Here is a 27,826-nt window from a genome sequence, read left to right as displayed (position 1 = left end):
TTCATAGGAAACTTTGCCCTCCAATACTGAAAACACAACAAAATGGAACTACACCAAATTTAGCAGAAAGTTAAACCGTAAGACAGAAAGTGTGTTTTTTTTTTGACTTGGTGTAAATCTGAACTGCAGTTTTTCATAAATCTGTGCTTGATCATGAAGGGATTAAAAATTCGGTTTATCTTGATGGTTGGTCCGGCAGCACCGAAATTTAAAAAGAAAAAAAACAGCCCCGGATTGGTGGAAGCAGTTTTTCTCCCGTAGGCCATTTCGGTACTGCAAGATCGTGGTGAGGACTGGTCCCTTGGTTGCAAGCGGTTTGGTTGACCACAACCCAGAGAAAAATATAGGGCCACTATATCAGGATTTGGGAACTTGGTCCTGGTTTCCTAGAAATGTTTACAGTTTAAGGGGACAGGGTACAGACAGCCTGATTCCCTGGCACGAGTGGTGGTGTGTGATGGGGACGGACCCAGAGGGACCACCTCCAGGGGCCAAATTTAATAAAAGCTTGTTTTGAGTTGTGGGTACCGCTGGAGTACCCTGGTTTAGAAAAAATGTAAAATAAAAGAAGAAAATGTGGGTTGCTGTGTGCAGGTGGTGGTGTGCAAGGGCAGGTCCTGCGGCCAATACCCTACCATGCATGGCCTCAGTCAGAATCTGTACACTTGGCCGGAGTCTTGAGCAGTGAGGGTTGAACAAAATGTCTGGGTGGAGGCTAGGGCCTGCACCCAGGCCTGTCACAGCTAGCCAATCCCCTGCTGGCACACGTTCGTAGGCAGTGTACAGCAGGTGCATTGGCTCAATATGGTAAAATAAAAATTAGGTATGATATTAAGCTATATTAACTTAGGTGGGAAAAAATACCTTAGAAAATCACTGAAAAAATGTTAACGTGACTTTAAAGGTAGGTGTTGTATTGCATTAGAAGGCATTTATAAAGCACAATCGGCCAAGGTGTTGAAATAAGAAAAAATGGTGCTTAAACGCCCCCCCAAATAAAACGCAGTGAAATTCACTAGTTATAGTTTACTGAGCTAACTATAACTTGCGCCACGGCATACACTGCTTATGATCTCAAATAATACATTATTCATGAGCTGTTAAATTACCATAATTGATGACATCTCAATTACCTCATTGATGACACCACTGATATCGTCCGGTGACAGCATCCCACACGGTTTGTGGTCTTGAAGTAATTCAACATGGTATATCTGAGGCTAATTTTCTATCACTAATCACATTATAACGGATATAGCCTTTCACCACATACTGGACACATCTGTTAAATCACCCAGATTAGCACCATTTAGGTATGCAAACCTTTACAAAAGGAGGAAGAGAATTCATTTGAAGAAGCATTAGGTATCAGATGCATTAGGTTAAAAATATACCTTCAAGTAGAATTTTGATATTTCGAAAAGACGTTGACAGCAGGCTGTAAAGCACTTGTGATCTTCTCCAATGCCATGTTTTTTAAGTGTTTGAGAAACAACCTCTTTTAGCATCTGCAAGACCAGAGAACATATTTACTCAGTGGTAAAGGCACTTTAGTATGAGCTTACAGTAGATTTGCACAGATTTTACTCAAAGAGTGTGGTAAGCGATTACTTGTGAACAACCTCTTTCAGCATCTGTTACCACACAACAGATTTACTCGAGGAAAAAAGCAAGCCAGTACAATCGTACAGTAGATTCATGAGCTATACCTCAAAATGGAGTAAAGAAACTGCTCATTTAAACAGTTTGCCTGCATTTACTCCCTTGCAGATTGTTTTGGAATAGGTTTCAAGCACACAGATGCTGGACTGACATTAGAATGTGTGTGAAGAAACCTACTGAAGGCCATGAACACTATAAATTAATTAAAATCCCCTTCTTTCATAGGGAAATTATATAACAACTCTAGATAACATGACATTGGGCAACTACATTTTTCATGTCTTGCTCTTCACTGCAGATTTGTAGTGTGTAGTGGCTATTACGTTTTACTCAAAGGCATTAGAGCAGGGGTCTACAACCTTTTCTGTAATAAAAGCTACTCCTGTTCAATGACAATCCGAGCTACTAATATTAGAGTTGTAATAGTGACCACATCAGACAGAGGTACATTAGTGACTACCCTATGCAAGCTGACCAGCAGTAACCACCTTAGTGCATCAGGCAAAGTTGTCAAAAGTAATGTAAAAAGGTTTTATCAATGCTGAATGCCTCTAAATTGGTAATACATCACAGTTATAGCTTCAATGTCCCTGACACCAAGGTAATATTAGTAACGAGTGTCTTCAACGTCCCATGACTTATCATTCAAATATCAGCTTTGAATATATTTTGGAAATTCAATTATTTTTCTCCAAACATCAGATTACAATTTCTGAATAATACACACTTTTCATGTATGGTACAAATATATCAATTTAGCCAAGCAAAAGCTTCTAATTCAGTAGGCTGGGGTGGGCACAAGAGAGCTATCACAGGTAGCAGGAGAGCTATCAGAAACTTGCAAGCTACTTGTTGGAGTAGTCTGCATTAGAAGATGGCTCAAAAGCCTTACAGACCAGCTGCCCTGGAGACATACCCCATAACATCAATTCCACTACATCAATTTAAAATCTACATATTATCTAAACCTCTTATATGGTAACAAACAGGTCACTTACTCTTAGAAATCTTCACTCAAAAGGAGATGCATCCTATTGCAAAATCCTTATTGAAAACCTTTTCAGCTAGAATGCTGGACCTGAAAATGTATCTTTAGCCATCTCTGTTTTCCAGCATCAGTTGATGCGATATGGAGTGGACTGCAGCGTCTTTTGGCCCCAGTAGCAATGACTTGTGGTTTGCTTGTATAGTGCCACACCTCATGGACACGCAAACAGAGCCATTTCAATTCTATTGGTGTTACCTGCCATCATGTTCACCTTCCTTCTCAAATCTTTTTCCAGTACCACAATCTAAATGTTCTGGCTTTAACCCACGTAAAACGTGATGGCATCATATGCCGGACTCTGACTCTTATGCTTCCTGCATTTGGTATCTGGAGAATGATCATTACCCTGCAACACCAAGTGCTCTAGAAAGGGTCTTTAAGAAGCTCAAGAATATCCAAAACTTGCTAAGGAAGCAAATGAGAAGATGGCTAACGTCTCAAGAAGTTCCATGGACAGAAATTGTAGAGTAAGACTGGATGAGTTATCTAAATCAAATGATCCTCCCTCAGGGGGAACACCAAAGAAGTAAACATTCTAGAAATAAAAGGCCAGGATACAACAAATGATGAGCCCGGTCTAGAATCTCGTAGCTCTAATCCTGTGAACTACTCTCTGCATTACAGACACCAGAAGAAAGCAGTAATGGAGTTTGTACTTCTAATCCAAAGATAAAGCACTTCCCAGATAGTCTTTTTAAGATAACTTCACAGACCAGTTGCAAAGTTGTTTTATCCAGTTTAGTTGTGCCATTTATATAGCATGCCTAAACTAGAAAGTCTAGAGAATAGAAACTAATAAGGTTACATTTAGAAGGGGTACAGACTGAAATGGTAAGAAGCGCAGCAGAAGTTACAAATCAAAATAAGCAAAATAACCTGTGCCCAGTTCAGGAACTGCTAACCTCATTTAGGAAACTGTGTGACAGGGTGGGCTTCAAGGTGAAGGCAGTGCTGGAGTAAGGTAAACCTTAGTACAGGTAATAGAATGATCCTTGAGTAATCTGAAACCCGGGAGAAGGACTGCCTCAGTGCAATAGAAGATTTGAATGTGGGACTTGCAGGAGAAGGGAGTCCCTTTTTCTTAGACATCTGGAATCACTATAATGGTAATTAGAATGGCTAGATAGGGTGAGCTGTGGTTATGGATGCCTTGCTGGTAAAAAAGCATACATTGATTATACAGATGGCCGTGATAAATAGACTGCTTGGGTCATGTAGTATGCCAGAGATATGATCAATGTTCCTTGCAGCTTCAACAAACCTAGCTGCAGAATTAAAGATGTTTTTCGTGGTACAGTGTCTGTGAGCGGCACACCAGCAAGTTGGGGTTCCAAAGTCTAGTGTGGATAGCTGTTCCAAGATGGTTGGCTTATCAGAGGTGCCGGATTTGCTTTTTGGCTCAGAGGTGGAAGTTGGCAGCTTTTGCACTTCAATAATGTGGGAGCTCAGTGTAAAAAATGAGTCAAGCATGAACTCCACTAATTTACCTAAGGGCGAAAAGCATGAAGATAAACTTTATTTTCTTAAATCTTTTATGTTTGAGATTTTCATATACCATTGAGTGCCATTAGTATATTGGAGCAGAAGGACTTCAGAGTTTTCCATGATTAGGCAAACTACCTCCATGTAAAGATTGAATAACACAGACTGACCTCTGGGAGACACCGCAAATTGATCCCTTGGTAGATGGGCAACAATAACTAATATTCCTACTGGTGGCAAAAAGATCCAGTGTCAGAGCCTGTTTACACAACGAATACGATCCCAACCACTCTTGTTTGTTCAACTACCACACTGTAGTGGTACTGCATGACAGTGGGGTTGATTTTGGCATGACAGATTTGCTTATCATGTAGTTGAGGTTGGAAATCTTTGCAAGGGTGATTGTTCGGAGTTCCAAAAGGCTGATGTCTAAGAGTCTCTCTAGGTAATACCATGGATGCACTGAATGTGAGGCCTTGCAAATATATCTCCTGCATCCCTTAAAACAGGCCACTGTGTAATCCAGTTAAGATGTTGAAATCACTCACCCAAGAGAAGATAATCTGAGTACTTCCAGCATTGTAAATCTTCAATCACTTGGGGATCCAGAAAAATGTTTTCCTTCAGTGACCCTAAAATAGTTTCTACTGAAGCAAAAACCAATTACAAACTTCATATTGCAAGTGCATCTGTTACACAAGGAAGATGCATTAAGTGAGAGCTGTAATGCCAATCGAATTGGAACCTTTCAAACAATAGACCTCGTAATACTGGAAAACGTCGGTAAGGGAGAAAAGGCCTTCAGAAGTTGTGTCTCTAGATTTGAGCTGATTTAATGAATGATATACGTTAGGGTTGTGGAAAAGCATGTTTATATTACACAGGTTCTTGATCAGAAAACGCGGCATACTGGTCCTGACCGACCATTTACCCAAGTACGGATATATAACAGAAGCTCATCTCGAGTGAATTGTTGTCACTACCATGACCTTTGTGAATACTCCTGCAGACGACAACAAGGCGAAAGGCAGTAATTTGAAATAAAAATCCTGTCCCGCAGAGTAAATCTGTGAAATTCTGTGACAGGAATGTGAAAATAGGAGAAAAGTCCAGGTATTTTAGAGATAATTATGTCAGCATTTGACCTTTTCTTTTTCACCAGCTTCTTTAGGAAGTAAGATTCAAGACAAGGTGGAAATACTCTCCTTCCTTTAGGATAAGGAAATATCTTTAATTGCAGGAACACACATCTTAAACTGCTACAGTTCTACTATGTACATTGCATGTACCTCACTCCTGCACTGGTTATTTGCAAATGTATCCCCTAGCCGTCTCAGATGTGGCAATGAGGAAGCAGATTTCAATCACATGACCTGGGCCATGCAGTGCCCTCCAAACTTTTTCAAGAGGTGTTGGTGAACTGGTCAACCAACTGATAGGCAGATTATATATTCTCATGCCCAAAACATGGCTCCAGGGTTTAATGCCTCCTCCCAAATCCAAAGGGGCACACCGCACTTTTAGCCATCTCATTGTTTCCCCTACGAAGTGATATCGCTATTTGATGGAAATCCTCCTGTCCTCCCTCTCTCACACTCTGGAGGTCAGAGCTTGTGAAATGGGCCGATGCCAAGGACAACACTATCAGGTGCTTGAGATACAAAGCTAAGAAAGCCACAACAACAATGTGGTGGGACACTATTCTGCTGGGGCTGGCCCAGAGGGCAGATGTGAAACTACCATAGGCAGTTCCTTGCTGGGTCAATGGCACCGTTACTCAACTCTGTGGTACACCACAGCCCCATTCGCACTAAAAGGCTAACCGTGCATCCACAGAACTCTTGATATAAACATTATAGCGTGACATGCATTAAGCTGGCCCTTTGACCAGTTTAACCTAAATACTTCCCCCCAGGAAATCATTCAGTGGGAAGTGTAAGGCACAAAAATGAGGATACTTTCTGTTCTGGGATGTGGTGAATATTTCGACGCATGGAAATACTCATCTGGGAAAGACCATTTCCGTCACTTTGGGATATAGTTCCCACTCGTGGTCCTGTAAGCGCAGCCAGCAAAGCAATGGTTCTCACATCGAGAGTGCCTGAGTTGGTACACCCCGAGCACCCTCTCTGAAAACCATGTATTGGGTTTTGTAAGAAGCAGCGAAAAGTAAGATCAAGAGAGTGAAAACATGGTGTCAAACCAGAAAATCATGTTACTCATTTCACAGATATAAGTATCACACTATTGTGAATAAATAGTGAAGCTTATAAACACAGGCCTGTACGCTACAGGGAAGAGTGTGCATTTGATGTCAGTTATCAATATGGTACAATCCTCTTGAACCATGGAGTCCCTAATCAATGTAATACATGGTTACAGCTTAGCACATTTCAACTATATATTGTTAGAGGCAATTAAGCAATAAATTTTAGTCATGGATATAGGGCTCCCATTTCTCCTCGAACAGGTGCATCTGTTCATTCAACCTACATATCGATCTTTCATAAGTTGCAATGTGGACATGATTTCTGTCCACTGATGAGAAGCAAGAGAGGAATCCATCTTCCAATGATGAAGTATATAGAATTCAGCTACCACAGTGGTGAAGCTGGCTACCTTTTCTGCTAGTTAGTGATGCCCAATAATAGCCATGTAGAAGTGCAAGTTCCAAGGAAGGGGTTATATGCAAACTAATTGTAGTCTGCAGGGGTTTCCAAACTACCAGTATGGCTGTATTTTCAGACATAGCCAGAGAATATGCATCATATCTTCACCTATTTGGTTGCACCTCCAGCATGTAGAAGCAGGAATCATTTGTGCTACCTATAGCATGTAAACGATCAGTGCCAACCACAAATGATTCTGAAGTAGCTGAATTCCAGCCGACCTCATCCTTCTGTTATGATCACGAATGAGAAGGTGCCCTCTCTGGTTAAGTAATGGTGAGTGGTTTTGTTGTCAGACAGAACGTTAACAGCAATGCAAGAGAGGAAACCCTTGAAGGTAAGACAAATTACCTTATTTTCAACACATTTATGTGGAGGCGAGACTGTCGCAGATCAAGGCCCCCGCACTGAGATGCCACCTAAATAATCTCTCCATCTAAACAAGGAGGCATCAACCACAACTGTAGCCTGCAACTTTCAGTTGCGAAGAACTAAAAAGACAACACCATTAACAGACTGGAAGGACATCCACCTATGTTGATCTGGGAGGACATAATTGATGATCTGTGTCTGAACTAAGAGGCTAACCTGATGCTAAAGCCATTGTCTCCTTAGGCACCACTGACATCATTGGGTCATGCTTTTATTCTAGATAGCAGATGAACATGCCATGTGGATCCAAAAGTAACATTTTCGTATGGCATCTATGACATGTTTAAACCCAGAAACCATAGGAGGAAAAACGTGACTTAGCTGATGCGAAAAATGAGAAGTGTTGTCGGTGAAGCACAGAGAAGCACTCCAGACCTTCATACATGAGGCACAGAAAAACAGAAACTGGCAGCATTATGTCTGATGTCACATTCTAGGAGGGAAGGGACACACTTGTGTGGTGCTATCTGGTGGCAGTGGAGAACTACTGCTGGGGAAACGTTTCTGCATCCAGTCCGGCACCTGGAGAATATTCATATTGTGAAAAATACGGAGGCAGTTATATCTATCAGAAATCATATTTTCTTCTTCAGATAAATTAACAAGTACTATTGCCAGACCAGACTTACGGCCTGATTTAGTGTATGGTAGATGGGTACTTCATCAAAAATGTGACATATTTCCCATCCACCCTATCACAAGTGCATTATATCTTAATACACTTGTAATAACGCAAACGGGATATCTATCACGTTTTAGATGGTATAAGTACCTGTCTGCCAAACTCTAAATCAGACCCTTACTCTTTTGTCAGTCTAGTAAAACACCAGCAGTTATCAACAGATGCCCACGCTGATCTAGTCTGAATCATGGAACAGCCAACGATACCTTTTAAGACAGGTGGTGGACTAGGTAACATAGGAAATTGAATGCAATGTGAAGCTAATTATGCCATATCATGTATAAGCACACATCTACCTACAGATATATCTCCCTCTCTACAAGTAGTATATATTATAATGCAAAATAGTATTTTACAATAAGTAATGATAAGAATATCAATATATAAGGCATGTATTTAAAAATTCACAATCATACCTACAAAGCAAAACAAATCAAATTAAGAAATGCAAAGCTTCTTTTTTTATACATGGTCAATACATTTATTCAAAATGATAAAACTGAACATTAGTGCATTTTCCAGTCAGGGATCTCTGGCTAAAGGCTGCGTAAAGAACCTCTTAGCAAGCATCATATTGAAAACTGAAATCTCTCAGTCCACTATACAAAAGGCCCTGACGCCCATGGATCATTTAGAGACCCTTAATATTAATTAGTGCTGTATCGAAGGACCCTACAACTGGGCGCCTATTGTGTGAATGTCTCCAAATGAGGGGTTCATTAATGCCAGTTCATGGTGCCCTACTTCTGTTGCTACTCCACCATGCACCTTTTGATTTTGGAGCGGAGTGGTGTGCAGTTCATAAAATTAATACCTGGTGGTTCTGTACACTGATAGTCTTCTCACGCTGCAATATAGTGCAGTAAAGTGCTAAATATTCATGTACTTGCAGACTGCCCATCTCCACTGTAACCTGTAATTTGTTCCCTCTGTGTAATTTTTCTGCCCTGATTTTCTCTACTTTGATCTCTGGTCCATCACATCAGACGCACCAGCCTCTTGGGCTTCCCCTAGTACTTGAGAGTCTCATAGAAGCTATTTGTAAGCCTGGTCCATCTCCCACCCTTACAATCGTCTAACGCCTTTTATGCTTCCTCTGGCGTTTAGTGTATACCTGCAGCCTCTGCTCAGGCTTCCATATTGCTGATCTCCTAATGAAACCCACAGTCCACATCCCACTCACTGGTGGACTCTAACTTTCTCAAGTTCTTTAGCGCCCAGCCCTGTTTCACATGTCTGTGTGTCATGGTAACCACTTACATGAATGTTTTTCCTGGATAAAGGCAATCAATAAAACTATACTTTTTTTTAAAAGAGATCAGTTGTCATATTAGCTTGCTTCAAAAGCACTGATATAGCAATAGAACACTACATACAGGAGAACTGACAACTAAAGACAGCATTGGCTGAAATGGAGTACATTCACCAGCAGTCTCTGGATTTTAATAACCCAGTGGCAGACATGCAACAAAACGCTTTCCACGGTTACCCACAGATTAATTCATCTACATTTTCTAAGCCTCTTGCTGTCTCCAGCTACAGAGTTAACAAGAACTTGTTTTCGAGCAGGTGGAAACAATTATATTAACCATAGTGTGGTTATGTTATTACCTTGCTAACACCAAAACAGGAATTAGAATAAAGACTAAAATGGTTTGGGGTATTAGAATCTGATAATCTGTGAGAGGAATGTCTATTAGTTTTCAATGACAGCAACATTTAGGACCATTTTAAAGTCTTGGAATAGGATTTTAGAATTTGAAAATATGTAGCATTAGATCTTTGTACCCGTGTATGTTTTTGCGATCTGGATTCCTTTGTCTGTTTTGAAAGCTCTTCTGGTTGTGGATTTCCTTTGCTCTCACATTTACTTTTATTATCTTGGACACTGGATTGCTGACCAGGATTAGAAGATGCAGACAAAGATCTCTCTGAGCGAGGTTGTGAGGAAATTGCTGAATGATGGTGTCCACTGCTGCCACTGGCAAGAGATACAAGGGAATCTGAGCTTTCTGATTTAGACAGCCTGAAATAAAAGCAAACAGAAAAAGGTTTTTACAAAGTTTTCCAATTTACACACATAGGACGAGTGAGAATTACTAAAGTAAAATGGCAAATGTAGACTAGAGGAGAGCGCACGACCTCAAAGTAACTGTGCAATATAAACCAGTATACTGTAGAATCTGGACATTAACTGCCTCTTCATACCATACATTACCATGGTTTTATGGGTACCGTCCATTTTTAGACAATGGGATCCTTGGACCGGATGACGCATTTAGCCTTCACTACCTGCTACACTGGTGGTGATAGTCTGCTGTGAAACCCCTCTTCTTGTGAGAGAAGCAGTGCTTATTTGTTATTTTTATGCCTCCATTCTGAACAAGAAGATCTGTATTTTGAGCAAGCACTAGTCCTGGATCTTGACGGACCTTCAACTCCTCCTTCATTCACGCAATGAAAAGCTTAGCCTCCCATTTCTGTACGTTTTTGGGTGCAGCCCCTGACAAATATGACAGTAGCAGAGTTGTCTTCTTTCCACATACACCGAATACAAGAGCTTGAACCAGCTAATAGTGCATCAACAATGATCTTAGGCATAGGTGGATTCTAGTTATTTGGGCAGTCTGTAACGGACGTCCTCTGATTCACAGTTCATTTGCAGGCTGGTTGGTAAACGTTGAGCACAGTGCTCAGTACAGCCCTACTGTTCTGCTCTCAGCAGTCATCATCTGGTACTGATATATCACATCTATCCCACCAGGTGCATCTGTCTAACAGCACACATCACCACTACACAGGGAACTACATTAGTCTAACTGCAGTCCTTGTTTTTATGCAGATATGTGTCATTGTAGCACAAGTGTCCTAGGAAAAGAAATGGTCACTTGCCAGTAAGAATAGTTTTGCAGCCTGAAGAGTTTTCTGGATGCACACGCTGTGCATTATTCCGTCATCTAGTGGCTAGGTCTAGAAGTGGTCGACGACCCCCAGAACAAAAAAAAGGAAACGGACACTTCTAGAATTGGTGGTATGTCCGTCCCCTGTGTGACGTCAGACGGCGCCCAGTATGTTCTTGTGCATAGTAGCCATCTTCAGATTATTTTTTCTGGCTTGGAGTTTGTTGATTTTAGTCTGTTTTTCCCTTCCTACCTGATTGCATCGGTTCCCATTTGTGGGGAGGTTGGTGGGTCACATGTGAATCCAGAAAACTCTTCATGCAGCAAAACTGCACCTACTTGTATGTAACCATTTTGTTTTTGCAGCATGAATACTTTTCTGGATTCAAACTCTGTGCATTAGGTTATGTAGCAGTATCCCCTTCTTTGGGTTGACTGGAATGAAATGAGGAAGTCTTTGCAAACAGGTGCTGCAGTACTTTTTTATCATACTTGTACTACTTTTTTCATTTGTATGCACACAGTAGTGTTCAGCAAATGTGTGAGGGGAGGCTCATGTTGCTGCTGCGCAGAATGGGTCTACAGGCGGGTTTGCCAAGAACGCTAGAGTTGTGCCCTTCTTTTTTGCTGAGTGAGCTTTAGGATGTGAGGAAGGGTCTTCCCTGCAACTGAGTCACAGAATTGTATTGTTTCCACAATCCATCAGGTGATTATTCCCTTTCTTACTGGAGAACCCTTGGTTGATTCTGCGTAGGAGACGAATAATTGGTTTCCCTTGTGAAACTGTAAAATTTCTTGCAAAGAGTATATCAAAGCCCTCCTTACATCCAAGGTGTGTAAAGGCCTTTCCATTTGAGTTTGCAGTTCTTTGACGGATACGGCTATTTAAATGCTTTGGCTGGCATGTAAGTTGCAAACTACTTTGGGTAAGAACTGTGGGTTTGGTCTGAAAAGCACCTTGTTTCTGTGTATTTGCATGAATGGTTCCTGTATTGTTAACGCTTTCTGTTCACTTACTCTGCACAGTGATGTGAAAGCACTCAAGAATGCTGTTTTAAGTGCGATAGATCGGAGGTCTGCCTTGTGCACAGACTCAAAAGGTTTTGACATCAATTGTGTTAGCACAGTGTTCACGTTCCACATAGGTGTTGGCGCTGTTCTTGGGGGAGCAATTATTTTGGAACCCTCCAGGAACCTTTTCACCACTGGTAAGGTGAAGAAGCTGTTTTATGACATGCCTCTGGTGTATGCTACTATGGCTGCCAATTGCACCTTAAGTGTTGAAAATGTTATCCCACTGTCCAACAGGAGCGTGAGGTATGTTAGTACCATTTCCTGTTTTGTTCTGGTTTCCATTGCTTTGTTTCTTGAGCACCAGTTAAGATATTTTCTCCATTTTGCTGCATAGATTTGTCTTGCGGTAGGCTTCAAGGCCTCGCTTAATATTTCCATGGTTCTAGGTGGTAGTCGTAGGTGTCTGAACTCTGTGTATTCAGGCACCAGGCTGCTAGGTTGAGTGTTGCTGGCTCCTGATGGTACACCTTTCCCCTCCTGCGTAGTAAGGACTCTGATCTTGATCATTTGTCCCCTGGACTTTTCTAGTAGGTTTCAGCACCAAGTCTGTCTGGCCCATTGTGGAGCTATTAGGATGAGGTTTGTCCCCAGTTGTCTAGCTTTCTCCGGCACCTTGGACATTAGGGGAATCTGTAGAAAGGCTTAAGCAAATCTCCCTGACCAGGTGAGTGACAGGGCATTCCCCTCTGATTGGTGGTGTTGAAACCTGGAGGCGAAGTGTTGGCATTTTTTTGTTCTTTGGTGTTGTGAATAGATACATTTTTGGTTTGCCCCAGACCCTGAAGATCTTCTCCGGAGTTTCCTGTTTCAGCTCCTACCCCTGTGAGGTGATTTCTTGTCTGCTTGGTCTGTCCACCTGTGTGTTTTCTTTCCCAGATAGGTGGATAGTCTGCAGGTAGATCTTCCCTGGAATTGCCCAGTGCCATATTTCCTGGGCTAGTTTGCCCAGGGTGGATGACTTTGTGCTTCCCTTTTTGCTCGTGTATTGGTTGTACTATCTGTTCGTATCAGTACATTCTTCCCTTTTATGTGTTTCTGAAAGGGCTTCGGAGCTTGGAACACTGTATTCATCTCCACGAAGTCAATGTGCAGCTATGTCACTCCATTGCCCTTGTACCTTCAGGTTGACAGTGTGCGCTGCCAACCCTTTGTAGGATGAATCTGTTGTGATAGTCACAGTTGGAGTTGTTTTTTTGAATGGACTCCCTAAGGTTAAGTTCTTGGATGTCCACCATTGTATCTCCTTTTCTATCTTTGCTGTTACAATCACTAGATCCTCCCACCTCCTAGTGGCTTGAGACCAGTTGTTGCATAATCATTCCTGGAATGGGCGCATATGCAGTTTTGCATGTGTTATGAGCAGAATGCATGATGCCATCATGCCCATTAGCTTCATGACCATCCTCACTGTCAGGGACCGCCCCTCTGGTAATGGTGAGCTTGCTCCACCACCGCTTTAACATCTTCTGAGTTGGGAATGCCCATGCTCTCTTGGAATTTAGTGTCTCCCCCAGGAAAACTTATTGATCAGGTTGCAGAGATGACTTTTTGTGATTTATGGAAAACCCTAGGCTTTCTAAGGTTGTGATTACTGTTTGAATGTCTTATTTTCATCTTTGTTTTGTCTTTGCCTTTACCAGCCAGTCATCTAGGCATGGGTACAAATGTATTCCTTTTCTTCTCAGAAAGGCTGCGACTGCTGCAAGGCATTTTGTAAAAACCCGTGTTGCCGATTTTATGCCAAAAAATAAGACTTTGAATTGGTAGTATACTTTCTAGAGTACATATCGTAGGTATCCTTTATATGCTTGGTTCATGGGCATGTGTAGAAAAGCATCCTTCAGATCTAATGTTGCTATTTAGTCCCCTCTTTGTAGGAGTGGGATTACTCTCTGAAGTGTTGTCATCTTGAAATGTTGTGTGTGGATAAACCGGTTTATGAACCTGCGGCCTTAGGCTGAGGACTTGTTTTGAAACCAGGAAGAATGGGGAGTAGCTCCCTTTGTTTAGTTCTTTTACATGGTACCTTTTCTATTGCTTGATTTTGTAGGAATGTTTTGACCTCTTTCCTACGTTGCACAAGCTCCACCTTTTGATATCTTTTTTGTTTTGGGGAAATTGGTGGTGGTATTCTGACTAGTTCTGTACAATAGCTGTGGCGTATCACATTTAAAATCCTATTGTCCATGGTGATTTCTACCCACTGCTGTGGGCAATTTCCTCTTCTGCTTCCCACAGGTGTTTTGTGGGGGCCTGTTTCCTTTGGTTAGTCACTTATTGATGGCTCCTCCACCTTGGGCAATTTGTCCGCTTCCCCTTCCTCTTGCCTGAAAGGGCAGTCTTGCAGGGTGTTGCCAATGATGGTATGTGGTCTGCTGTGCGGCTTGTTGCGAGCTGGTTTGGTCTTGTTGTGACCCAATGGGAAGGTTATCCTAACTGTAGGTCTTCTGAGTGTGCTTCCACCTCTCCTGAATGCACCTTTGCATTGTAAGGCTCCCATCGCCTTAGCTGTCGCATTGACCTTTTTAATCTGTTGTAATGACTCATCCACCACTGGCCCCAATAGTGCATCCACTGTAAAAGGTTCATTGGTGGAGGCATGTACTTCCTGCATCAACCCTGATATTCAGAGCCAGGCATGCCTCCTTAACGTTGTGCCTCTGCACATCTGCCTGCTGGCAGTGTCTTCTGCATCCAAGGCTGACTTCAGACGTGTTGGTATTGTTGCTTTGACTCTCTTTTTGGCTTCCACAGGAAATTTTTGCATGAGCGTCTCAATTTCTTCCCATTGCCCATATTTGTTTAGGAGGGCACTGGAAGTAGATCTCGCCATTGCGTTGCAGCCTCTCTCTCCATATTTCTTCCTACCATGTCAAGCTGCTTGCTCTTCCTTTCTGGTAGGGGACCTGTTGGGGTATGTGTGTTGCTCCTCTATATGGCAGTATCAACAATGATGGAGATTGCAGGTGTGTTCCCTGGATTTATTTGAGGCCATTAGTTGAAGTTTTATACTTTTTCTCCACTCCGTGTTAACTGCTTTGGCTGTTGCAGGTTCCGAAAAGGCATCTTTGCCCTGATCTAATATGCTGGGTAGCATTGGGAGTTATAGGTACCTCTTATTGACTGACATTAAAGCCTCTAGAAGAAAACAGGAATCTTTTGCCTCCTCCAGTTGGAACCCATATAGGTCGGAAGCCCTATACGTACATCGTGAGGCTGTCGGGCAGTGATGACCTCGAGGGGTATGGATCTACCTCTTCTTCTGGGCTCTCTGTCAAGGGTGTTCCATGGCTCGTTGTCGAACCTCGTCAAAAACTGTTACTTCTTCCCCTTTTGGTTTGTATAACTGTTCTTCAGCTTCCTCTTCATGAGGTTCAGGTGTCGGTAGGGCTTCTAATGCAGATTCCTCCTCCTCAGCTTGGAAGGTTTACAGGGAATTCGTAATTCCCTTAAGGAGGCGTCAAACTCCTTTTGTTGAAGAAGCGCTGCTATTTCTGCCTCTACCTACTCTTCTTCCTTTTTAACGCTTGCGCCTTTTCAACGTTGGGGATGGTCTTTTCTTGGGCGTCAATGGTTTGGCCTTCGAAGGTCTTGGTTCTTCCTTTGAGGTCTCGCGACCTGTATGGCCTTTCAACATTTTAGGTGCTTTGTCTTCATCGGTATCCCATGGCTGGGATCTGTGGGCTTCTTGCGCTCGCAGCTGACCTTCGATTTTGATGATGTCAAGGCTGCCCTGTGCGGCTTTTTGTCCAAGGCTTTAGCCTCCAAGCCTTTCAGTGGTTTACCTTTAGAGATATTCTTTCGGCGTCCTTTGCTGCCTTCTTTCTGTGTCTGCTTCAAGGATTTCGATGTCCAATTCTCCATGAACTATCTCTGCTTCTTCCACATTTTCGCCATTGTCGCTGGACAGTCCCAGATCTTTGAGCGACAACTATGGCTTTTGGCTGCTGGACATGGTTTTCTAGTGTTCCATTCTGTTTTTGGCGTATCCTCAGGGTATTTGGTACAAACGCAGTGCAGGCCTTGCAGTCCTCATCCCGGTGGTCTTTAGGCAGACAGTGGTTGCAGGTTTTGTGGCGGGTCTCGCTGCAAGAACTTGTGTGGCAGTTTGGGCAAAATGCCAAGGTTTTTTTTCCCCATGACCCCTACCTTGCCTCATTCTCAGACCATGCGTTGACTCCGGCAGGGTCCCTTGTCAGAAGGGCGAGTGAAAGATCTTCTCTTCTTTAGTTTTCTCCTCTGCCTGGTTCAATACAGTTTTGAAATTTTCCAAAAACTTTTCATAGCTCCTCTATTGCTTCTGGACCCAAGACCCAATGGCGGAAAAAAGAATCTGAAGATGGCTACTACTTATAGAAACATCTGGAGTGACATCACACAGGGGATGGTCATATCATCAAATTGTGGTTGACGACACCCACAAAAAAAAGAAAAAAGAAAAAAATGGGGTGGAGGGTGAGACAGACCATTCTGGACCCAACCACGAGATGGTGGAATAATGCACAGCATGTAAATCCAGAAAAGCATTCATGCTGAAAAACAATAAAACCCCTTACAAATGACAATTCACTTTATATTGCATTGTGATAACCAAGTATATGGAGCAGGCATTTGTCAGAGCAAGAGTTATGCACAGAAACCTAAGAAAGTTGAAACTAACTGAACTACTGGGAAAAGGGAATCATTTTCTTGACAAGTTTTAGATGACCATTAATCAACTGTGTAATAGAAAAATCCTAACCTTGGGAACTGGAATAGGTGAAACATGTTCAACAGAAATAGACTTTACAGAAAGGATCTATGGGCATCAATAAACCTATGCTGAGTGAACAGACTATAAAGGGTCATAAAAATAAAGTACTACCCAACAGATCACACTGAGCTAGATTCACAACTTTTTTGTGAACATAGGTAGAATGCTGGTATGCAAAATAAATGAACAAAGATGCCTTAAGGATAAGAGTAGTTTTACAACTGTAAATTATAGTCATGGCGGTAGAAAAATGCATCAGCATGGCAGTTTGCGCAATTGTAGCTTTAGGAGTGTAGCAGGAAAGTGGGAGTGTCAAAGATGAAGCTGATGTAAGGTACTCAAACAATCTGAAGGGCAATTCTCTCACTGTATATATATGAAAAGTTACTTTCAAAAAGGTTGTATTCATTGCCTTACATTTGTGGGACTACACAAGGACTGACATAAATCAAACGTGTGAGGTATTTAATAGTTGAGTCTTTGTGTTTGCCTCTTTACCTTTTGCTTGGTATAGGTCCATCTAGATCCTTTGATCTACGCTTTAGCCTTAAGCTTTCTGATCTGATGTCACTCTGCACGGATTCCCCATCAGGAACACTTCCAGGTTCAGACAGAACAGCAGGAGAGGGCAGAGGGCTTAAAACACAGGGAATAGGGCAGCATTCCCTTGTGCATGTTGTCTGGGTTTCATAGCGGATAAGCCGAGATTGAAGTTCAACAAATCCAGAGTCCCTTTCTAAAGCTCTTCTGTTATCCAGGCAGTATCTAGAAGAGGCAAAGATGGAGGATCAAATCAGATTTGAGTGCATCAGGTTTCTCATGTGTCATACTTTCTTTAACATCAGCGTTGCTTGCAAGTTTAGTTCTTCAAGGTAAAAACATTTAACATCCCAAGAGTTATCAATGAGTCATTTTACAGTCCTGAGGATAACATCTGGATAAAAATACAATATGTATTACGTTCCATACACTTGACAGACCAAATATTTCACAACTGCAAATTGTTTTCCCATCCAATTACATTATGAAGCCAAATGCATATTCACATAAATACAAGTTACTTTAGTCATGCTTACATGATAGAAACAAATGTAAAAATATAAAAATATTATCACAGAAACCAAACATACAAAATTAATTACCAATGTCAAGCACCAGCAATCGAACTTAGTCCCAACAAGTATTCTTTGTATGTATTTGAAGCTGCAGATGTTCCAGACCAGTCCTTCATGGAAGATAGGTTCTTCTTTATTGATGTATACACAATTATTTGTTGAACTTTAGTAGCAAAATGTGTGTTTTCTCTCATGTAGTTTTGAATGAAAAACACATGGAAAATCATCACTGAAGCAAAAGTAACCTACTAAACCAACACAGTCAAAAACAGGAACAGCACTCTTTTAAAAACTCTAAATCAAGCCAGTGTCAGACCCACCAGAAACAGTCACAGGCAAATTCAACATGATGATTAGTTGTTTCAAGGAGGAAATAGAAAAGATGAGGACGAACATCTATAGAACTAGAATCAAACACTATTTGACATATACCGCTACAACAAACTCATCTGGACAAACTACACCACCTTCAGCATCTACACCATTGCAAACCTACTCCAATTGATATACTACAAAGACAAAATTCAATCATCAAAAGGGATGTTTAATACCAGAGGAGCAATAAAGCCACTGCTGGACATTGTCAAGGCATCCCAGCAGCCCTCAAGAACGGAGAGTCTTCCCATTGCTAAAGGCAGATCCAGATGACTTTGCCGACTACCAACAGATGGCTCACATACCAATCCCAAGGCAAGATGAATCGAGAAGCCAGTTATGAACTAGCTACATGACTGTACCCGAGTGACTGATGAAGCCCAGGACACCACCAACAGCGTTTCAGTCGTCTCCACTTTAAGTTCTGAAGGATTTGAAATGGTCACTGTGGACTGGGTAACATCCTCTTGTCACCAATAGGCTTTGACAACAACTTCTTGAATGTTTCACCTCCTATGTGACTAACAGTTTTATTAGCTTGATAAATAAATACCTTAAGATCAAAGAGTGCCCTATGACCTGTTGAGCATCTCATGACATTATCTTCTAGCCGGTCAACTTAAGCCTTTTGGTGTACACATGACAAGCAAAACCTCAAAATTCACCTATAGATGACATGCAGCTCCACTTTAATATCTGAGAAGTAAAAACTCAGCATAGCATTATTAGTTCCCATTATTGTCAACTTCAGCTCCCAGATTATATAAAGAACTACCAAGGCTAAGGGTCTCTTTTATCTCTGCTATCTTGCATCCAAATCAGCAAAGCAGGTATGCATTCTTGAGACTTTCAGAAAGTATGTGGGAAATACAGTGGTAGAACGTGGGGTTCTGGCAGAAAAAATACAGTCATACGACCAAACTGGAAGGAGAAGGAAATAAACGGCACTAATAGGGAGAAACAATAATGAGTAGGGAATGAAAGAAACTGCCTTACAAGTAAACCAGGGGAGGCACCACACTTGCTTAAGGGAAAGTTGATGTGGAGATGCCAAAATATCAGACAGTATAAGCACCCTAATAATAGGATCATGAAGAAGATTTTTGATCTAGTACTGAAGGTCAGATACCAAAGCAGTAGTAGGCTTCAGTTTCTTTGAGGTCTCCATTGTGGGTAAAGCTTGGAGTGGTCTGTCAACTCAAGAGTGTAACCTAAACCTTTGGCAGATGGATGTGCACATTACATGCCTCTTAGTATATCTGTTTGGGCCAAAAAATGCTTGAGGACAGTGCAGGATAAAGATCTGGTTTGACTCAGCTCCTGGTCCACGGCACGGCTGATAAACTTTTGATGTAGCTCTTGGAAACTGCCCATGATCGTCACTACCCAATATTCACCTTGGGAAAGAAAATAATGCAGCATCCCCACTAAATGAAAGACAGCTGGCAAGTATGAATAACAAGGCATATATCAGGTCTGAAATGTGTTTCTTCTTAAACATTCTCAATGAAGTTCCAGTTTAAATGAAAACAATTGAGTGAAACTATCAGACTACAGCCTCATCGCTCAGAAGCATCCATTAATCTAGTAGCTTTTCCTGGAGTACTTCTGTTTGAGAAGTCAAGGGCGGCCACTGAAACATGAACAAGTACAGTCTGCTTTACACTTAACTTTGCATAGTGGAAAATAACACAGATGCACTTTATTATTTGCATTTTGGTGGGCTGTTTCATATGGTCCAATTGTCTTTCTCTCGTCCATTTATTAAGACTGAATTATAGTTAGTTACACTAACTGTATAAGAAACCATTGGATATACTAGAGTTTGATGGATTTAGCATGTAAAACAAGGAAACTGCACAGTTGGTTTTATTGAACACAATGCACTAAATGAGCTTGTGAAAGGGAGTAAATCAGGAGCAAGGAGGACATTTTTGGGCGGTGGAAATGCAGACTGTGACAAGGCAAATCCGGGACCAGGTGGTCAAATCCAGGATACTTCACTTGAGCAAACTATATACTTCTAGAAAAATCTCCATGCATTAGTGTATAGACAAGGATACAATGTTTTCACAATTTAAATTATATTTTAAAAATATACTCACTTGGGTATGGTTTGAAAGAACAAATTGCTGCTACATAGGTAATACTAAAATGGCCCATTTGTATACTGCACATCACAAACCAAACTATGTTTTGGCTCACACACAACAACAGGGCCAGTGCATTTTTTGGGAAAGAGTGGGATTATTTCTTCAATCTTTATAAATTTATATTTAAAAATGCCAGGTCAGTTTTTTATGGTTTATGACACTCACTGAAATTACATGAGCCAGATACTACTGAGACCTTCCTGAAATGCCAAGTGCCTTCTTTTTTTCCAGCTGTGGGGTTAAAAATACTTTCAGACAGAGCGTGTTTAGCACACAATAGTTTTAATGTCCAGACACTGTTACGTTGTTTTTGTAAAATAATCCGTATTTAAATGTGTTAAGCCTTAAACAGTAGCAACCAATCTTGTGGTTAGTTTATCACTGCTCGCCCTCACCATGGATTCCCTCACAATGGATTGCCGAGTGAGAAGCTGGGGAGCACAGTCAGCTTTGCCAGGATGATGCCAACATCTGGGCACCAGCACAGGAATAGCAATTTTGTTTGTCAATATTACAGATGCAGTTGAAGAGTCTGTGATTCTCACCTCGTTTTGGCATAGTCACAAAGGATGGCTGCCAGTGCCACCTTGTTGTGCAGTGTTGAGGACTCCTGTGGCTTCAGAGGCACAGGCCAGTAGGGCTGCTGCAGCTAGGGTCTAGAGTAAAGGAGTGATCAAGACATTCAAGGTTTTCAGCAGGGTGGCAGCGGAGAATGTACAGGCAGAAAAAGCCAGACTGATTCAATGGAGGGGGTGCAAGAGGTGGAAGGTGGGTGTGTTGGAAGCCAAGCAAGATCACATAACTATGGGACCTCAAGCAAACAAACTGTAGCCCATGGGTCTGGTGAGGGATGCAGGATCTGGACCTAGGCTACTGCAGTACATGTGGCACTGTATTTACATGACAGTCTCCCCGTTACCTTTGTTAATCTCTCCTTGCTGACCTGCTGTCATGCTCTTTGCACTATTCTGTTGGGAATCAGCAGAAAGCATACACACCAGGAAATCTACACCTTCTCCTTTCAGGTTCCAGCAGGTGTTTTTCCCCATTGGGCAGGAGGCTATCCCTTACTTCTTTAGGGATCACAGCCAAGTTTTACTGCCTCCAATCCAGCCATTTTTCTCCGAACAGGTGTGCAGAGCTTCAAGTCAAAGTGGGTACTCTGAGATGACCCACAGGGCCAGCTTATATCTGGATACAGTGGCAGTTGTGCCCAAGCCAGAGGATCACTCTGCTTCAGAAGGGTCACCTAATACCCGGAAGGAACCATTCATTTAAAGGTGCATCTTTCCTTAGGTGCGGTTTAGTGTCAATTACCACCCAATGGCGCACAGTCACTTTGATATCTTTAGGGCACTGTTTCTGGGCTCTTGCTTCTTTGGCAGATCATGACATCGGATACAAGTTTAAGGGTGGGGGTTTGTCAGGTGTGCAGCAGCAACCATACCTTCTTTCAAAGTTGGATACTAAGAGCTTTTCCTGCCCCACTGAAAGTCATGCAAATTCAAATGAGACTCCTATATTTGACTTTACAAAAACTGCAGAGGGGTGGAGCACAAGGGGCAAGCAAGGCATAAGATGTTGCTAACTTCTGTCTATTGATGATGATGATGTTCCTTCATCATTGTTGAAGACCTTGACATCTCATTGACTGGCTGACCGGGCTCTGTGTGTCCGAAGATGACAAAGTACGGATCACCTCATACGTTTGGTAGCCTTTGAGAGTGAGGCTGCGCCATGCTGGATGGTGCAGTGTGAGGGTTTTCCAAGTGGCAGTGTGGATATTGAGGGACTTCAGTGGGGACTTCAGTGTGTCCTTGTACCAACTCTTTTGTCCTCCATCGGAGCACTTTCCTGAGTGAGGTCTCCGTAGAAGAGCTGTTTGGGGATGCACTTATCTGACATTCTGACAACATGCTCAGCCCGTCTGGGCGTTTATAAGCACTGTATGAACTGATGGTAGACTGGCTTTGGAAAGGACTTTAGTATCCAGAACTTTTTCCTGCCATCTGATTTTCAGACACTTGCGCAGATAAGACATGTTGAAGTGATTGAGCCGCCTTGTTTACTCCCGTATACAGTCTAAGTCTCGCAGGCATACAGCATAGCTGGAAGCACAAATGCTAAGGAGACCTTCAGCTTCGTTAGTATGCTCATCATCAACATTCCCAAACGTTGGAGTGCAAGCTGCAAAAACAGAGATGGCTATCATAAATCTGCAGTTTACCTCAGCATCTATTGACATTGCTCATTAAAGGGTACTACCCAGGTAGGAGAAGTGGTCCACATCCTGCAGTCTCTGTTCATTTACAGTTCTTGCATGAGGTCTGCTGAACTGTCTGATCACTCACCTGGAGCAGGGCTTGCTGCCCAAAATGCAATGTGGATTCCACAAGGGATGTGGAATTACCGACATGATCTTCTCTGTGCATCAACTACGAGAGAAGTGTCAAGAGCAGAACTATGAACCATACACAACTTTTGTGAACCTCACAATAGCATTTATCTCAGTGAATGGTCAGGGACTGTGGAGGATCACGTTGAAATTTGGATATCCTGACAGATTCATACTAATGGTACAGCAGCTTCATGACGGTATGATGGCTCATGTCCAAGATGGCGATGAAACATCAGAGTCCTTGATCAATGGCATCAATAGTGTATTCTAGCAGCCACAATGCTCAGCATGATATTCTTCTACTAATCTGACCGATGCCTTCCAGCACAGCGATGAAGGTGTAGGCCTGAAGTACACACCTAAGTGGAAAGTCTTCAATCTGAGGGACTGCAAGCCGACACCAAGGTGAATAAAACTGTGCTGCAAGATATTCTCTTTGCTGACTATTGTGCTCTGAATGCTAGGACAGAGCCAGAAATGCAAGCCAGTGTGGATAAGTTTCCCACTGCATGCAGCAACTTTAGTCTCACCATCAAAACAACTGAGGTCATGCCCCAGCCAGCTCCCAATGATCCATACACAGAACCATCTGTCTACTACATAACCTTTGAACCATCTTACAACCTTCAGCATGTACAACTCATAATCAGAGGAAGAAATAGGGACCCAGGTAAGATTTACACAGCGAGTGCACGTAAGCAATCACTCACTGGGGTGCAAGTAAGCAATCACCCACTGGAGTGCTAGTAAAAAGGTAAGTATACCACAACAATGGATCCTCTACTACCAACTATTAGTCTTGCCATGGTTCTGTTACAGGGGCAGTAAGTCATGCATGATAAAAAGGAGCACCAATTTGAACGTACTCATAGTTACCCGATAAAGTCTAAAATCCTGTTGGGGAGGAACATTCTTAAACATGTGGTGCAGTGGTTAGAAGACAGTGCTGCACGTTCATACTCTGCTTCCCACTGCGTCTGTGCCAGGAACCTGTTGGATGTTGCGGTCGATTTTGAGGGTGTGATACCCAGTCATGGATAGCCACATATTGCCAATACTCAGAGGCCAATAAGCCATAGTCAGACTGAATTTGGGAGCGTTCTAAAAGATCATTTTGATCATAGAGGTCTCCTAACCTTTTACAGTTAACTTCTTGCAAAGGCAGGAATGCATCCCTCTGCATTGCAGAAGGGAAACCCGGGATCCCAGTAAGGGGGTTTGCAGTGAGATATGGGTGTAGAGTTTTTTTGGCCAGTTTAACTCTATCCCAGGTCCAATGGTGGTGTGTACTACTGGCGAGATGTAAACCCCCGGTGGGCAATGTGTTTTGGGTAACCATGGGATTTTCCAAATATTGATACCAGCAATTGTTTTGTCAATAAAGCACAAGTGCTTTTCAGAGTGCAATCGGCTCCACTCTACCATAGATCCCAGCTGGGCTGCTTTGTAATAGCACATTAAGTGAGGGATACACAGACCCCTCGCCCCCCATCCCCCCTTCCACCTCGCTCCCTCCGCCAAGGGCAGATATGCCTGCTTCCTGGCCATGCATGCTCACCTGCCCTCCCAGATATCGTTTTTAATTAGATTTTGTGGTTTTGCAAGTAGCTTAGGGGGTGGTTGTAATTGAAGGGTTCGCATTAGGTACAGGACCCTCTGCATAGCAGTCATCTTTACGGCCGCTTTCTTAACCAACCAAGAGTTGAGACCACCCTGCGACGACTGCAGGTCAGAGCGGGTAGATGCCACCAAGGCTGTGTAGTTACACGCCGCTGTTCTACCGATACTGGAGTGAATTTGAAGGCCTAAATCCTAAACTCCTTCAGTAGCCCATGGGGTTTGGGAAAGGCAATCTACTGTTGCTTTGTCTTTCTGAGGAACATTGAGATTAAGCTTGTGTAATTTCTGCAGGTTGACTTTGATAGCCTACTAAAGACCCCAAGCTCCTACAATAGTGGGGGTATGGCGGTGTGGGGCTTTGTGAGTGATATCATAACATTATCCAGACATAATATGATTTTATGCTCCCGGTTGCCCATAGTCATACCGGATATTGCGGGGTTCAAGTAAATTTGTTCTGCAAAAGGTGCCATATATAAAGCGCACAGGAGCGGTGAAAAGCTGCACCCTTGCCCTGTTTCCCTTGCTGTACTGAAGGGGCGGGTTGTTAAGGCACTGACTAACTGTGGCCATGGGTCGAGCATAGCTACTCCAGATACACTTCCAGAAACGAGCCCCCAAGCCTGCCTGCGCAAGCACCAACTAGAGAAACGGCCAGTGGCTTTCTCAGTGTCAATTGGTAGGAAAAGGGCAGGTACTCGGGAGAGGGTTGTCTTATCAATGAGATGAAATAGCCGCTTTGTGTTGTCACTACTACCCCTTTGTGGTATAAATCCCGCTTGGTCAGGCTCCACTTGGCCCTGCATGTAGAGGCCCAAAACGGTAAGCAAGGATATTGGTGGACATCAATACATCTACATTAAGAAGGGAGATGGGCCTGTAGGACTAGCAGAGGGTGGGCTCTTTCCCGGGCCTTGGGATGACAGTGATTGTCGCTGCTTGCACTGCGTCAGTGAGTGTACCCTGCTCACTAAATGAACTGTAAAGGCGAGTGAGGAGAGGTGCCAGCTGTTTTGCAAAAACCTTGCAGAATACAGCAGAGAAACCGTCCATTCCTGGCATTTTATCTAATTGGAGCCTCGCTATTGCTGTTAGTACTTCATCTTCGCCTATGTCACTCTATAGCCACATACGTAGCAGTCACTGTGTGGTCTAAATCGTGTTGCCGAGTAGAGTTTGGCATATTAGCTTTCTAAGGCCAGGGCTATGTCGGCATCATTATGAACTGGGTGACCTTGTGGCCCCTGAATCTCAGAGATGCTATGTCCTTGGATTTGGGCCCTCAGTTGCTGAGCAAGTACCTCCCAGCCTTGTTACTGCTGGGATACTTTTGTTTGGTGCGAAGGAGGGTATATTCTGCCCTACCCATTTCTAAAGCCTTAAGTTGCTTTCGGGCCAGTGTTAACTGCCTCCTTACCCTATAGGGGACAGAGTCCTTATGCACATCTTCCAGCTCCTTCAAATGATGCTTCAGTGCGGTACGCTGATCCTTACTGTCTGTGGCTGGCTTGGCTAATATAGCTATAAAGGCAGCTCGGAGGACAGCTTTGAGTGTGTCCCACAATAGGGATGCAGCAATATCGGGGGTGTAATTGTTGGTAAGGAAATTGTGTGAAGTCTCCACAATTTCTTTGAGGACAGAATCTTGTGAGAGCAACCTGGGGTTGAACTGCCATATCTGTTGTGGTAATGGTGGCAAGGGGGTGCGCAGGGTGACAAACTGGGGCCTGATAAGAGTGCTGCTGCTCCAATATCTATAGGAGTAGTGGCCATTGCTAAGTGGGAGGAAACTAGATAATAATCTATCCTGTCGTGATGGGCGACGGAAAAATAAGCAAAATCTTTTGCTGTAGGATTCTGTGTACTCCACACAACCACCAATCGCATTTCCTGTAGCAACTGAGTGACCGCTAAAGATCAAGCTCCTGTTTGCCCGATTTTGTGTGCTGATCAGTCCAGAGCTGTGTTGTGGTTGTGATATATGTACTGAGAGTCTCATGGAAAGGAGTTTACCTAGTATATCTGCTTGAGTCTGAACCACCGGACCCAGAAAGTGTGATGCAAGTAAAATTGCTACTCCTGCTTTTTTCTCATGCCCAAAGAAAAACATTGCTGATAAAACCAGCGGGAACTCAGGCATTTTCAGTTCTTTTTAAGGAGTTGTGTCTCTTGCAGTACTCTCAAAGCACTGAAAGGAGCGCTAATTGTTTCGCTGGAGCATTAAGGCCACAGACATTCATGCTGAGGATTTTGATCATCACGGAGGTCTTGGCTGTGTGGTACCGTTGATAGTGCAGTCCCAGGACACCCCACTGGCGCCTCCTTGTATCCCAGCTTGGTAGTTCTACACATTGTAGATGCAGTAGTTTGGCCACCAAGCATGGTGTGGAAAATGAGGGTTGAACTGGGGATAACAGGTTCTCCAATCTCTAGAGTTAAAAAGTCTGAATGGTCAGGAGTCATGTCACTGAATGTAAGCATAACAACGGGCAAGTCTTGATAGCAGAGCCCTGTCACCGTTTGGGCGTGTGGTCAGCAGGCTAGAGGGCGGTCACAGCCACGTCCCGGCATCCCTTGGTGGGGAATGCTTTTGACCGTGGGGGCAGCATATGCTCCCTCAGCATCCACACAAGCCAGACTGCGCTGCAGTGTGCTAAGAGGAGTCCTGGTTGAATTAAGGCTTTAGATGTTGGACTTCTTGTAACAAGGCTGATCTTTCTCTGTGACTCATCAGCTGTGGGTTTGCCAGGTTTCTTTAAAATGGCCTGGCGGTGACACCTGTCCATGTCTGTGGTCAGGAGCGGACTAATGTGTCGAGGGATGAGTTTCTTCAGCCAGTGGAAGTTTCAGACCTCGAATCAACAGGTCCTTGTCTAGGGTGTGAACCCTGTGCGTCTCATTATTCCAGCAAAAAATAAATGGAAGGGGTGTCCCCATTTCAACCGGACTCCATTCTCCCTGCGGAACGTAGTAGCCAGTTTAAGTGCTTAGCAATGTGATGATGGAGAGGTCCTGGTAAATCCACATCTTCTTCCCTTCAAACATGATCAAGCTATGATCCTTCATTGCCGCCATAATAGCTTCTTTTTGGCAATATGGTGGACCCACGTCAGTATGTTCTGGGGTGTCCCTGGGAGCTTAGAGGGATGCCCGGCCTATGTGTGCGATCCAGGACATTGTCTTTCTCTGCAAGATCAGGCAAAATATGACAGAACATTTGAGTCATGTAAGCCTACAGATTCCCAGTCTGCTTGCAGGGAAACTCCCTTAATTCTTATGTTGGAGTGACAGGATCAATACGAGAGTTTCCAGTTAGTATTGCAGTTCTGCATTCTTATCCAGCAATTCCAAAAGATTGCGCCACTAGCCATCCATTTCCTCCTCTCGTGTGTTGCTGCTCCACTCTAGGGTTTCAACCTAGTGCCCCATGTCCCCCATCTGGTGCCAGACATCTTTAAGATTA

General features: G+C 43.0%; 1 protein-coding gene across 1 annotated transcript in view; it reads right to left on the bottom strand.

Annotated features, from left to right (window-relative positions):
* The window catches only part of MTBP (MDM2 binding protein), a 192,924-nt gene that overhangs the window by 11,308 nt on the left and 153,790 nt on the right, over positions 1–27,826 (bottom strand). Inside the window, exons 18-20 of the mRNA XM_069220682.1 lie at positions 17,201–17,467; positions 9,764–10,001; positions 1,395–1,508 (exon numbers count right to left, since the gene is read on the bottom strand). Of these exons, the coding sequence (XP_069076783.1) occupies positions 1,395–1,508; positions 9,764–10,001; positions 17,201–17,467 (619 nt within the window). The remainder of the gene's footprint in view (positions 1–1,394; positions 1,509–9,763; positions 10,002–17,200; positions 17,468–27,826) is intronic.

This window comes from Pleurodeles waltl, chromosome 2_2 (assembly GCF_031143425.1).
Source record: "Pleurodeles waltl isolate 20211129_DDA chromosome 2_2, aPleWal1.hap1.20221129, whole genome shotgun sequence".
NCBI classification, from domain to species: domain Eukaryota; kingdom Metazoa; phylum Chordata; class Amphibia; order Caudata; family Salamandridae; genus Pleurodeles; species Pleurodeles waltl.
This window is presented reverse-complemented; position numbering and strand designations above follow the sequence as displayed.